We start from the raw sequence: 13,341 nt of genomic DNA on the forward strand, positions 1-13,341 counted from the left end.
TACAACATTTTATATGGATTCTAAAGGGAATCTTCCCTTTTAAGGCTTTTTGCAAACCATCAAAATTGATGTAAAATTCATATAAATTCATATATAAAGAACAATTAAATGGCAGTCCTTCATATTTTACGTTACATTACTTTACATATTAAAAAAGCAATTTTCAAAGTTTAACTGTGAATTCCCAGGACTAATGACATCTTAAAGTTGCACACCGTTGCGAAGCTTGGAAAATAAGGCTTACAAAATCAATATGCTAAAAGTAGGATGATTGTAGAAATTCTTCACAAAATAATACTGAAAATCCACATTTTTACCTTTTCTGTTTACTGACAGCATGAAGGCAAATTACTCACACATGTAAACAATATTCATCCACTTTTATAGTAAATTACAAATATGATTTTAAAGTGCACATTCTCAACTTTTTTTTTGATTACTTATGATCAGAATAGACACAATTATGCACTTACAATGCATGGATCTAGGTTCAGTGTCTTTTTGGTACTACAAGTTTGGGAGGGGGTGGGGGGAGTGGGGTGGCCATTTGACCCGGAAGTGGTGAGACCATAGTTTCCCATCAATTATCTCACCTTTGAAAGAATTTTCTCACCAATTATCTCCCCTTGAAAAGTGCTTTTTACAATTGATAATTATAATTTTACCATACAAATTTTAATGTTGAAATTCTTTTTAAATAATTTTAACATACTATTTTTACATCATTTAAAAACTATAGGTTAATTGATAATATACATGTCTGTGTGATTTTGTAAGATGACAGAAAAGATTGCTCTGTGTAATAGGTATTCTGTATGATTTGGTCGTTTTATCTACTTGTACGGCTAGATCTTTGGGATATCACATCATGGACAATGTGATGCCAACTAGTGATATAAAAAATCGGCTATTGGGATGGATTGGTTGTTGTGTGATTCAACAGTGTGTTATTTTCTATAAAACAGTTTAAACCTGATTGGTCAACACGGTCATTGTAACATTTTTAACATTGTTCTCCCGATACCATTGAAAGATGATTCCTAGAATTTCTGCCATGACAAATGTGTTATGACAAGCGACCAGCAGTGTTCTACGATTTTTCTTAATTTTAAGTTTCCACAGGAAAACTCTAATTGATGATTAACTTCCCACACTTGAGGTTTGCTTTCCGAACTTAACAAATCCCTTAAAAAAATTCAAGCTTTCTACTTGTCAAAGGGAATGTGGAACACACTTAACAACTTTTCCACACCAAAATTGCTACTGCCGTAGGTGACGGGAAAGTGGAATCCAAGAACACTAGGCCAAAATATTCTTAAGAAATCATAGGGAAAAAGGTTTTCCAATCTTATATTTTAAAACCAGCCTTTAGTGGACTGGTTGATTTCAAATTTAGAATGTGATTCTATAGAGTTGATTTTGGTGGTTATCTGTGTAGAGGGATTGCCATACAAGTGAGGGTATAAATAGCACTAACGTGTACAACTTCATCTGTTTATATGTACTAATATTTGGTAGATGTTCACTTGGGAAGTCCTTGTAGTTTGTAGATTTTTAGTTGGTATATCCTTATATTTTGAAGATTTTCAGTGGTTAATGGCAGATTATTAATCAGAGAAATACAAAAAGATGACCATGGAATTTACCATTGTATAACTACAGACAAGTTTGCTGCAGATGTTGAACTAGGTATGGGTTACAGGCATTGATCCAGAAATTTTAAAAAAGCAGAGGTTCCAGGTAGGGGGTAATGATCCACTGATGCATCTGTGCATCATGATCTTATCATAGACCATCTGGAAATCAATATCATGATTCTGTTCAGATCCTCAATTAGCTATTTAAAGCCAAAAAATGGAGTAATGATAGCTACTCTTGTAATATAAGTCTTTGATCTGATTGAGATTGAGATTTTTGTATTAATGATAATTGGTAGTTTAATAGTGATTGAGGTTTAACAAAGATGTCACAATTTTTGCTTCTGCAGTTTTTATCTCAATTGCAAACTGCACTTCTGACATGTTGTGAGATTGTTTATTTTTATTTTTTTTTAATTTACTGGCTATGACATGTTTGGTATATATGTGTTGTGATATTTTAGTTATGACTAATGTGGTTGGTATATTTTAATGTGTTCAACTTTGTTGTGGCTACTTTGAGCTTATGAGTAATGTCCCTTGAATAAAGTCCATTAAAAAAGATAAAATTGATGGAAAAAAAGTTGCTTTACTAGTAATGTACAAATAAACATCAAAATGACGTATATAGTATCAAGACAAATAAGTTGCCTTAATCATATTTGTTTTGTATGTAAATGATTTTGTTGATAAAAAAAAATGAATCATAACAATTGGAACTACTCTGTCATTTCCGCTACACTAAAAAATAACTTTTCTAAACTAGAAAGGCTGTGCAGATCCAATTGGAATCAGAAGTGCCTAAAATAAGTTAGAATTACCTCTCTTTGTTAGTATTTTGAAAGTCAAGTCTTTGAAAAACTCATTTTGTTACCATGGTTAGAAATGCAAATATCTTTTAATAGTAGGCAGCCAGTCAAAAAAGATATGTGATGTTAATGGATGATAGACTTTTAGAAAGGATTTTGCATTAATGATTTATTTTGCTGGAATTTTTTTTCCTGAAATAGCTAGTAACTGTGTGTCCTTTATTTGTTTACATAATTTATTTAAATTTAATATAAAAGACCCAAGTGTGACCTATCTGTAAAAATCAGATCATCAGCCGAGAATTGTGATGAAGTGGAAATGTTACACCACTTGTTCCAGCACAACCCCTTCTAAACTACTCTGTTTAATAAGGGTCCTATTTACATGTACACAATTGTGACAATAATTGACAAGAATAGCAATCAAATAATTAGAATATCATCAAGAAAATTTCCATCTAGTTCACAAATTGGTTAATAGTCGACAATATTGATGCTGACTAAAGTTTCTGAATTTGCAGTATGCATATTTGTTCTAACAGTTAGGTCTTGAGTAAGGCATACCTGTTGTACCAGTATGCTTACCTGTGTTTTTCAGATGTGTTATGGTGTGGACAAGAATTGTGTCAGCATGGTGGGAAATGTATTATGGTACCTGGTAAACTAATACGATATGTGGAGAGATCCAAATGTGTCTGTGCAACAGGGTATACTGGGATGTTCTGTGAGACAAGTAGGTATTTAAGGCCACTGGTATTATGTTATTCTCACAAATGTTAATAATTGTAATCATTGTGGGTGGCTATTGTAAAATAGTAGCAACTTTTTCTTGATTTGGCAATTACACTTCAAGAAGTCCATATTTAGGCAGTACACAGGAACTGCCAATGAAATTATTAGCAGTTCAATCTTGGCAGTTAAACTAACACTCAGAAATTGATAAAACAGTTCACTACCATCTATTAGCAGTCAAATATTCTACATTTTGTTTGTTAAATATATAAACTTGTGCAATATCAAAATTTTCTCATGACAGAATTAATCAAAAGTTTTGTGGTAACAGTGAATTCTGTCTGAACCTAACAAACCCCTTGTGGACTTTAAAATTGGTTTAGTTTAGACTGATGTTTGGTCAACCATTGTTTATAAACCATTTAATCTGATATGATGGGACTCTAAAAACTGCCTGCTTTAGACATGTTTACAGATTATTCAGGGTTTTGTTTCGACAGAATTCACTGTACTATAAAGAGTTTCTAAATCTCTGTATTTTTCTATTTTTTTCTAGTAAAACCATGGCCTGTAAAGATTGTTGGAGTGGTTTTAGTGTGCTTAATAGCATTTGTGATTTTCATTTGTGTGGTTTGTACATGTGCTTGCCAGAGGTAAGACATTAATGTGTTATCAGGGATTAATATAGAAGGGGTAAGAATGCATTTACAACAGTCAAGGGTGGGCTGTTCGAAACCCGAAAACTGAAATAAAAGACAGCTTTGTTTCTTAAGCCTGACTCACTCATCTGGGAATCAAATGAAATTTTAATTATGTACAGTTTTTTACTTGACATGTTATGGTATCACAGTCTGTCTATTTGCCTGCAAAAATAAATGAGTGATTAAAATAATTTTCTTGTTCAATGTTCGTCTTCATTAAAAAAACACTACCTTTTGTTGTTTAATGTCAATGAGGAGATAACTATATTGAATTTGAGGCTGTGAGGTTAATCAATTACTGGTTGGCTGATTCATAATATTGTTTCTGATTGAGTTAGTATGCCTTACTGTATGCTGTTTTGAGTGGGGTAGTATGCCTTCCTATAGGCTGTTTCTTCTGTCTGAGTAGGTTAATATGCCTTCCTGTAGGCTCTTTTGAGAAGGGCAGTATGCCTTTCTGTATGCTGTTTCTTAGTGGGGTGATATGCCTTCCTGTAGGCTGTTTTGAGTGGGATAGTATGCCTTTCTGTATGTGGTTTTTAGAGGGGGGTAGTATGCCTTCCTGTGGGCTGTTTCTGAGAAGGGTATTATGCCTTCCTGTAGGCTGTTTTGAGTTGGGTATTATGCCTTCCTGCAGTGGTTTGGGATATTATACCTTCTTGTAGTCAGTTTTTGCTGTCTGAGTGAGTGGGTTAGTATGCCTTCCTGTTGGCTGTTTTGAGTAAAGTAGTATGCCTTCCTGTAGGCTGTTTTGATTAGGTTAGTATGCCTTACTGTGTGCTGTTTTGAGTGGGAGAGTAGGCCTTCTTGTAGGCTGTTTTGAGTAGAGTAGTATGCCTTCCAGTAGTCCATTTTTTCTGTCTGAGTGACTGGGTTAGTATGCCTTCCTGTAGGCTGTTTTGAGTAGAGTAGTATGCCTTCCTGTTGGCTGTTTTGAGTAGAGTAGTATGCCTTACTGTAGACTGTATGGATTAGGTTAGTATGCCTTACTATGAGCTGTTTTGAGTGGGAGTGTAGGCCTTCCTGTAGAAGTAAATTGCTTTTGTCAAAACCTTAAATGTGCTTTGTTGCATTACTGGTTAATCAATTATCATTTTTGAAAAATACTACATAATATTGGGCCTAAAAATGTCCTTAATAGCAGTACTCCTTTCAAAAGCTTTAGGAAAAATTGCATGGTTTTCTTGTCAGTACTTTCAGGTAGTTTTTTTTTCAAATGTAACTGAAATGAAATAAGTTAAGTCATAACTATTTCTAAGGGCTGTTCAAATGAAACATATCAGGGACATGGGGAAGGCACTTTCATTTGCTGTATAAAAAAAATTGGGTGAGTGCTCAGGTCTCTTGACAAAATATTGAGTTTAATACATAACATCAATAAAACTTCTATAGTTGAGTCTCCTGGTGAAATGTGTCATGCCTGGGTATGGCATAGTTTTTAATGGGACAGCCCTAAATAATTTGGAGGTGATAGTTCATTTTTATGTACATTTCAGGAGACGACGAAAGAAGGAACTTGCAGGTAAAATTTCTATTTATTATATATCTTTTTTTGCATATGACCTTGTTATTATCTATGGTAGAAATATAGCAGTAAGGAGAATGGGCGATAAAGGGTCTTTTCTACTTAAAATTCAACTGAAAATTAATTATATAGTGTTGAATAATTTAATTGTGAATTTGGAGACTTGAATCCATCACAAATGAGAAAATATAAAGACTTCTGATAATTCTTGCAGTGAATGGACAGAAAAATTGCTTGAAGTTCAGATATTCAGTTCAATTTTCACATATATTCTGTCAAAATTTGGTCACTTATTGGTCATATTTTTGGCAAGGAAATGGTGACCACACCCAAGAAACAACTTTATATTAAATAAATACATTCATTATTACATAGTTTATCATATGTGAAAACATAAAATTGTTTCTTAGGTGTGGACATAGTTTTCTGGATGTAAATATGTCTTAAAAACAACAAAATTAACTATTCTCAGTAGTTTTGTGAAATGACGTAAAATTATGGCACTATTATGATGTCATTACAGAGAACTAATGCCACAAATTATTATTTTGCCTTATATCTATATATTTCACTTTGTTATGAACAACTTTTATGTCGTTATAATAAAGTTGATATTTTTAAGCAATATTCGTAGCTTATTACCTCTAGTTAATTCTTTTAACGCAGAAGTCAGCAACCCAATAAATCAACATACAAAATTTATTCACAATTGCCTTTTATTTAACAACATTTTTCATCACTCAGAACTTCTGGGCTGTTTGCCCATGTGATGAAGAAGTCTGAGAGATACAATGTTTTGACCTCCATGTGGTTGAAACCGTCTTCGTTCACTGGTTCGTAAATTTTGTAACAGACATAGTATGATGAAATCACGCATATTCTAATGTTTATCTTTAAATAACTATAAAGGTTTTTCTAAGTTTATTTTCGGTCAGAGCATGTAAATGATTGACACAATATTTTGTCTGCAAAGTTTGATGAAATGACCAACATGGGCTGTCAAAATTTCCACAGCCTTGGCCCCTACACCTTTGTATTGGTTTTTATTAGAATTAATGTATGGAACATGTCATAATTGTATTTTTCCCAATAAGGTGTTCTTAACATAATCCATTAGTTACCTCCCCTGTTTTCCATAGTTTGTTATAGGGTTTGACATGCCGATGTGCTGCTGCACAGCTTAATTTGGCACTGATAAAATAACAGTTGGTCCTTTACTAATCATATACTTTTTGTATTGTTACCATTAAGAGAATAAAGATAGACGTTTCTCCCATTTTTGATGAATTTCCATACTGCTTGACCAGGTGATTAAAATAATTTGATTCCCTAGGGGATTGAAAAAAGTCTCATGCAGTAGATTTATTCCATTGTTTACATTGTGAAGTTGACATCATTGGTATGCCGTAGTCCCTAAGATTTATGTTAAAATATTTGACATATCAAATGTGAAAATGTTATAGTTTGGTGTTTGTTGATACAAAGTGGCTTTATGTCTTTTATATATCTATTCAGCATCAATTATTTTATCTTTATGTGTTAAAAAGAACAAGTGTTGAAAATTTGGTAGGAAAATTTATGGTAAGGGCTGTGGATGGGGTACTCAATGGGGAAAATAATAAGAAAAATAATGAAATTGTTTTAAAATGAGAGAAACAGATTCTCCTTCAGTTTCATTTGGATTAAAAGATATCCACACTCTCTATAGTTAAAATAAAAGTATTTAACATGTTTACTAAAGCTTGCCAGTTAAAAATGTTGATTTTTAACTATCTCGAGTGTAGTAATATTTCAATCCACTCAAAACTGAGGGAGAGTCTATATCTATTTCTTTATAATTTGTGCTAAAACATAAATCATTACAAATATGTAGAGACCTTTCAATAAGAGGCAGTACCAGGTACTTTTACCCTTCTAAACTACTATAAGGTACCTCCAGAATTTTAAAATTTCATACATTTTTATTAAACAAAATGATGAAAAGTACCTCCTACAAAATCAAAGGTACCTGCATTGTAAAAAAAATAATGAAACCCCTGTATGTATTTTTTTACAGGTAAGTTACAAATTTTAATGTGAGAAATATCCTACTGACAAAGAATTATGAAAGAAAGCTTACCTAAATATGTCTCTGTATTTATTTATCTTTTTTACAGCTGTTACAAAGCTGAAAGAATATACTAAACTACCAACCAAGGAACAGCTGAATACAACAAGAGATTCTGAGAGAGGAGATGAACATAATCAGAGTGTTGTCAGTAATGATAACTCTGTAACCGAGATAAATGAATCAGATTATAAAAATTTTAAACAAGCAAACTCCTTCGCAATGTACAAGGCCAAAAAGAAGAATTCTCAGACAAGCGTACGAAGTAACAGGTCAAATAAATCAAAGTCACGGTCAAGAACCCCTGTGCAAGAAATGACTATTGATATCCAAGAGAAGCAAATTCAGCCCAAGTCAGCATTTTCAAATTATCCTGAGAATGAGTATTTCATGACGGGAAAGAGGGATTATCCCTCCTTCCAAGGTTTCCAAGACGGCCAACAACACATTTATGATACTGTAGAGCATGCCGAACCTGTGTATGAGAACTATGTACCACATGGTAAAGCCAGTGCATCTTGGAGTGGTAAAAAACACCCATCCAAAAGCAGTTCAATCAGAGGAAGTGACTTTTCTGTCAGCCTAGGTAAAGATCAGGAGAGCAATAAACATGCCAAAAACCCTCCAACCATAGAATCACAGTCTAGAGAGGCAGTTCATCTATCAGAAAGTTACCATAAACATCAAAAACCAATGAAACAACAAAGTTCTGGACTAAAAAGCTTCCTAGATCGGTTTACTCCTGGACAAAGTACAGAACACCTAGATTCTGGGAAGGATTCTAATGCAAATCAACTACGATCTTCAGAATCAGATAGGAAAACTAAATATGTTCCCTGGCAGAGCCACTCATATCCATTATCTCAAGGAGGGTATATAAATGATCCTGCAGAAAATCATGCATATGACTTTCAAGAAACTGCAGAATTTAATGCCTATGCACAAAGTCAGTGGGAGCAAAGTGGAAAAAATGATGTAGCTAATGTTTCAAGACGACTGGACTTTGAAGGAGCTGCTGGAGTTCCCCTTGATGGAGGGTATGGGTATGATCCTGCTCAAATGATATCAGGAGTCACAGGTGATCAGCATAGTCAGGATGGTGCTGAATTTCAGCAAATCTCTTCACCTGCTGATAAGAAAAAACCAAAAAGTAAAGAGGTTATCATGGTTCATCGAAGCACCATTAAAAGGTCTAAAAAGATGAGTCCAAAGGTATCACCACAGCAAGGCCAGGGTTCAACCCCACAAAAAGGTACAAGATTGACACCTCAAGTTGCAGCATCTCCACAAACAGATGAAGTGCCTCGACGAAGAGGTCATAATGCAGAGAAGTTTAGTCAGGATAGTACCAGAAATGCAGCAGAGCAGGCGTATGGCAGTCAGATTGATATGACAAACAACCAAGCCTACAGTAGATCCCTGATTCAGGTTGTATCAGAAGAAAATAGGGCTAACTATTTCACATCGACCCCAAATAAGGATGAAATTTACTTAACAAGTGAGGAATCATATGAAGAGAGTGAACATGCTGATGGCGATGATAGTATCTTTTCCTACAGTAGAGGGTATGCCATGGCCAATATATCCGGTAATAAATTACAGAGTGAGGACATAGAGAATGCTTTCCAGTGTGTCATACAGCAGACACAGCCAGGGGAGATAATGGATGTTAACGTCAACAGTCAGCATGGTCCTGGGCTGTCACCAATTAGTGAAGAAGGAGCAGGTAATATTTTGATAGATTACTTTGAAGATTTCAAATTACACTCTATTGATTGAGAATCTCTCCATAGTATCAATGTTAAATATTAAAAAATTTAGAATTTTAAAGGTTTCTTTCATAGAATGAGGCCATAAAAACAGACAGTGCTCTAGGGATTTTGAAAATTTTAGGTTTCCACAGGAAAATTTGAAATTTACTTTATGATTTTAACAAATCCTTTCAAAAGTGCAGTGGAACATAACAAATAACTTTCCCTTACCAAAATTCCACTTGGCGCATGTGATGGGAAAGTGAAATCCTGGAACACTGACAGATTGTCATTAATTGCCTAAACAGGTCACATGTTAATTTGTGTGGTTGTCAAAATTTCTACAGTTTGTGGTGTTTAAGTAGATTCATTAGAAGATCTTGGTTTCTAATGGAAATTTTATATTTTGTTGGGGCTTTGATGTTGTGGTTAGGCCTAACTACTCACAAAACCATGGATATTGCTACTTTACATGAAAAGTGTTTTCCACAGTATTTGAATATACATGTATATGAAAACATTGAATGAAAAAGCTGAGTTTTTAATCTGCCAGCATTAAAGGAGCAAAAGCATGCTGTTGTATCAAAGTGTAAAATGGTAAAACATTTATCATTGCCTTACACAGTAACATCTTTCATAACTCTTTCATTGAAACAAACATTCTTTTTTTCATTCAAACTCTTAGTTGAACAAGATTGTCTAAAACATCCTGATTTATTATTTACATTAGGAGGGTGTCAATAGAAAACCTAGGGAGTTGTTCCCAAAATTCATCCATTTGTGGTCAGAAACTCGTGTTTTCTATATAATGAATGTTGTTGGGAATACACTGAAATGTTAAGAATAAAAGAATTATTTATCAAGCACAAGAAACTTCAAAATAAAGGGAAATAACTCTGATCAGTTCATAGTTTAGTTGATTTGTTAGGGAATTTATTGCGTATATTTTGGGTCATCCTATTTCAATACAAAGAAATACTTTTTCTCTCTAAATCCTAATGAATTTAACATTACATTTGAATAAACATTTGGTGGGATAAAATTATCTCTGTTATCAATTGGCATAATAGGATCTGCTTGGTGTCTACTTAACAGCCTCTTAATGTATTGGTTTGGAAGTTAGTTATATGAATTTTTTTTATATATAAAAATGTTCTTCAGTGTTAACTCCAAAAGAAGTTTCAAGGAAATCAACAGAATTGAAGGTACCAAAACTGATTTTAGAAATAGACAGTGAATCATCTGCTACATCATCTGCAAGGGATGAGGCTTTAAACAGTACTCTCGTTTTCGAACGTTCACAGAATTCCATGACAGAAACATCTAATTGTAATACAGAAAGTAGAACATCCATATCAACTAGCTAAACAAAGATACTGCGGAGTGATCTCCCTTGAGTTCACTAAGTCACCCACACTTATAAAGTCTTTATTGTATATTTGAGTCTATTAGTTAAGGTTGTAAGATCTGTGTCTCTTATTATGTACTGTACACTGATTTTTTTTAAGGGTAGATTGCTTACATTTTCAAAGTATAAAACTAATTCACAATACATCATTGTACTCAATATGTGCTGATACTCCTAAATATGGCAGTTTAAATAATTTCTATACATCATTTCATGGATGGGTGTATTATGGTAAAGGGCTGTCTGTCTGATAGTTTTCTTCCACCATTAAATACATCTTTACTTCAAAATGTTACTGGTATTTTTTTTTTTGCTGTATATTTACTTCTGATTATTTTCAATTTTGTCTTCCTTGTTGTTCATAGTAAAATCCCTAGTTTCAGAGTTAAGGGTTTTTAGCACTGAGGAAAAAATTGGGATGTGTCAGTTGTTTTTTTTCTCTTGATCTGCAACTGTGTTGAAAAATTTATATCTACAAATAAGTTAATATGCTTCTACCATTTTCTCGGTGCCATGTATCGATAAAATCATTCCATTTGTTTGAAAGAAAAGACATGATGAAGACCTAAGGGTTCCCTCTTATTTCATTTCTTTTGAGATATCGTACTGTAACATACAATTTGTCTTATATATGTAGTAGAACCTGATACTTGAGTTTCCCAGAATGCCTTATATATGTAGTAGAACCTGATACCTGAGTTTTCCAGAATGCCTTATATATGTAGTAGAACCTGATACCTGAGTTTTCCAGAATGCTGTATGATTTAAAGTTTTTTTTGGTCTATTAATTGATAATGTTTTTATTTTCAATCCATGTTGTAACTATCTGTGTATATAGTTCTGAATGAACCTCTTTAGCAGTAGAGCTAAGACTAGTATAGTGGGTTTTACCAATGCAGGCCCAGTTCTTTAGGTGTGTCTGGGTAAATAAATGTCCAATGTACTTATCTTAGGCCTCCCTAAGTTAATACTTGTTTAGCGTGCTTATCAGACCCTCCCTTTTAAGGGTGGTTTATTACCAAATTTTTACCATATCATGAACATAAAAACAAGAAAACTTCTCCCTCATATTTTTTTCTGACTATTAACTATGTAAAAGCATCCTTATCATTTTTCAGAGGCAATAAAATGATAAAAATGCCTCCCTTCTTCATTTGTTTTCATGGAAAATGGCCTCAAAAACCAAGAAATTAACCTCAAAAGACCTAACATAATAATATCAAGATAGTTATTGAATACATAGCATTTTTAATTTTGTTTATACATATTATAGTATTTATTGTGAAATCTTAATATTGTGTTTCTTTTACTTAAGTACCAGTCCGCATAAAATTCAGACACTACCAATGGTAAAGTGATTCATGGTTATGAAAAACCCACCAAACAAACGATACTTTTTCAGTCTACATATGCTATACTTTCACATAACAACCTTTCCTGCATTCAGATTTGCACTTTTTAGAAAATCATACATTTATCTCCCACTAAAAGTAACCGAATCAAGCCACATCAAGAACAATAACTCTTGCAAAGTGCAAATTTAATGTACAATTTATATAATTTTTATCTCAAAAGCACAACAACCAAATGAAAAAACTAAGACTGGCTACATGATCAGTTACTGTTTCTGAACAAGAAATTAAATTGAATTCAGTGGGTTTTTGACATGCATGAATCACCTTCTGTATGATTTTTAGAAAGACTGCTACTTGAATAGTGAAAGCTGTCTAAACAGAACTCCTTTTGGACTTTAAAATTGGTTCTAGACAGGTTTAACAAGGTTCAAAACATATTCAAACTGATATAACAGGACTTTAAAAAGTGTTTGGTTTAGACAGGTTTCACTTTATTGTGATATGTATTACATGATGTAAACCTTGCAAAACTTTAAATTTCAAGTACCAGAGCAGCAGCATTTTCATTTTAAGTGTCATACTTTTCACAATTACCTTACCCAGTACTGGATGAATAGTATTATTAAAGCTACCTAAAAATTGTCTTAGCCTCAAAGGTCATTATCTGTGTTTTATTTTTTCTTAGTGTGCCCTATACATATTCCGTTGCCATAGCAATGAAATAGAAATAGCACCTCTCTCATCAGTTTAATTCTGCTTATGAACACTTCAAATTTGCATTTTTTTTTTTTATTTTTGAGTCATGAAAATTTACTTGGTGCCATAATAACCTCAGATAATTTTGGAAACATTAATGAATTTGACAGTCTTTCCAAAATGGATCAATTATTTAGTTATCAGTCTATAACATTTACAGATATTAATACATTTGAAAAATTTACTCACATCTGTTTATCTTTATGTACTATATACTACATATTTTATTTGTAAAGCTGTGTAAAATATTTTACTGTAAATTTATAAATTATTGTGACTTCGTCAATTAAGTCAAATTTTGTGACTTTGTGAAAACTTGTGTCAGTAATTTCAAGATGAAAATTTAATTATTGCAATTTATGTCAATCACATTTTTTTGCAAACATAAAAATATTGCAATAATTCATAAAATTACAAAAGATTGATTTCTGGGCCGTGTTAGAATCTTATTGTATCTAGTGCTGTCTCATTAGACAGTAATAATTTTGTCACCTGTTGATATTATACAAATGTTCATGTTTGTTATATTAAATTTGAGTTAGAATAAATTCTAATTAGAA

The 13,341-nt window shown here is 32.9% G+C and overlaps 1 protein-coding gene across 1 annotated transcript in view; it reads left to right on the top strand.

Annotated features, from left to right (window-relative positions):
- LOC148601030 (uncharacterized) overlaps positions 1-13,341 on the top strand; it is a 69,125-nt gene extending 55,784 nt beyond the window's left edge. Inside the window, exons 7-12 of the mRNA XM_088554300.1 lie at positions 1,583-1,689; positions 3,045-3,179; positions 3,735-3,831; positions 5,376-5,401; positions 7,561-9,237; positions 10,424-13,341. Coding sequence (XP_088410426.1) covers positions 1,583-1,689; positions 3,045-3,179; positions 3,735-3,831; positions 5,376-5,401; positions 7,561-9,237; positions 10,424-10,629 — 2,248 coding nt within the window. The 3' untranslated portion in view covers positions 10,630-13,341. The remainder of the gene's footprint in view (positions 1-1,582; positions 1,690-3,044; positions 3,180-3,734; positions 3,832-5,375; positions 5,402-7,560; positions 9,238-10,423) is intronic.

The sequence above is a fragment of the Perna viridis genome, chromosome 12 (assembly GCF_037379345.1).
Source record: "Perna viridis isolate PV_CMFRI_1.1 ecotype Kerala chromosome 12, ASM3737934v1, whole genome shotgun sequence".
Taxonomy (NCBI): Eukaryota; Metazoa; Mollusca; class Bivalvia; order Mytilida; family Mytilidae; genus Perna; species Perna viridis.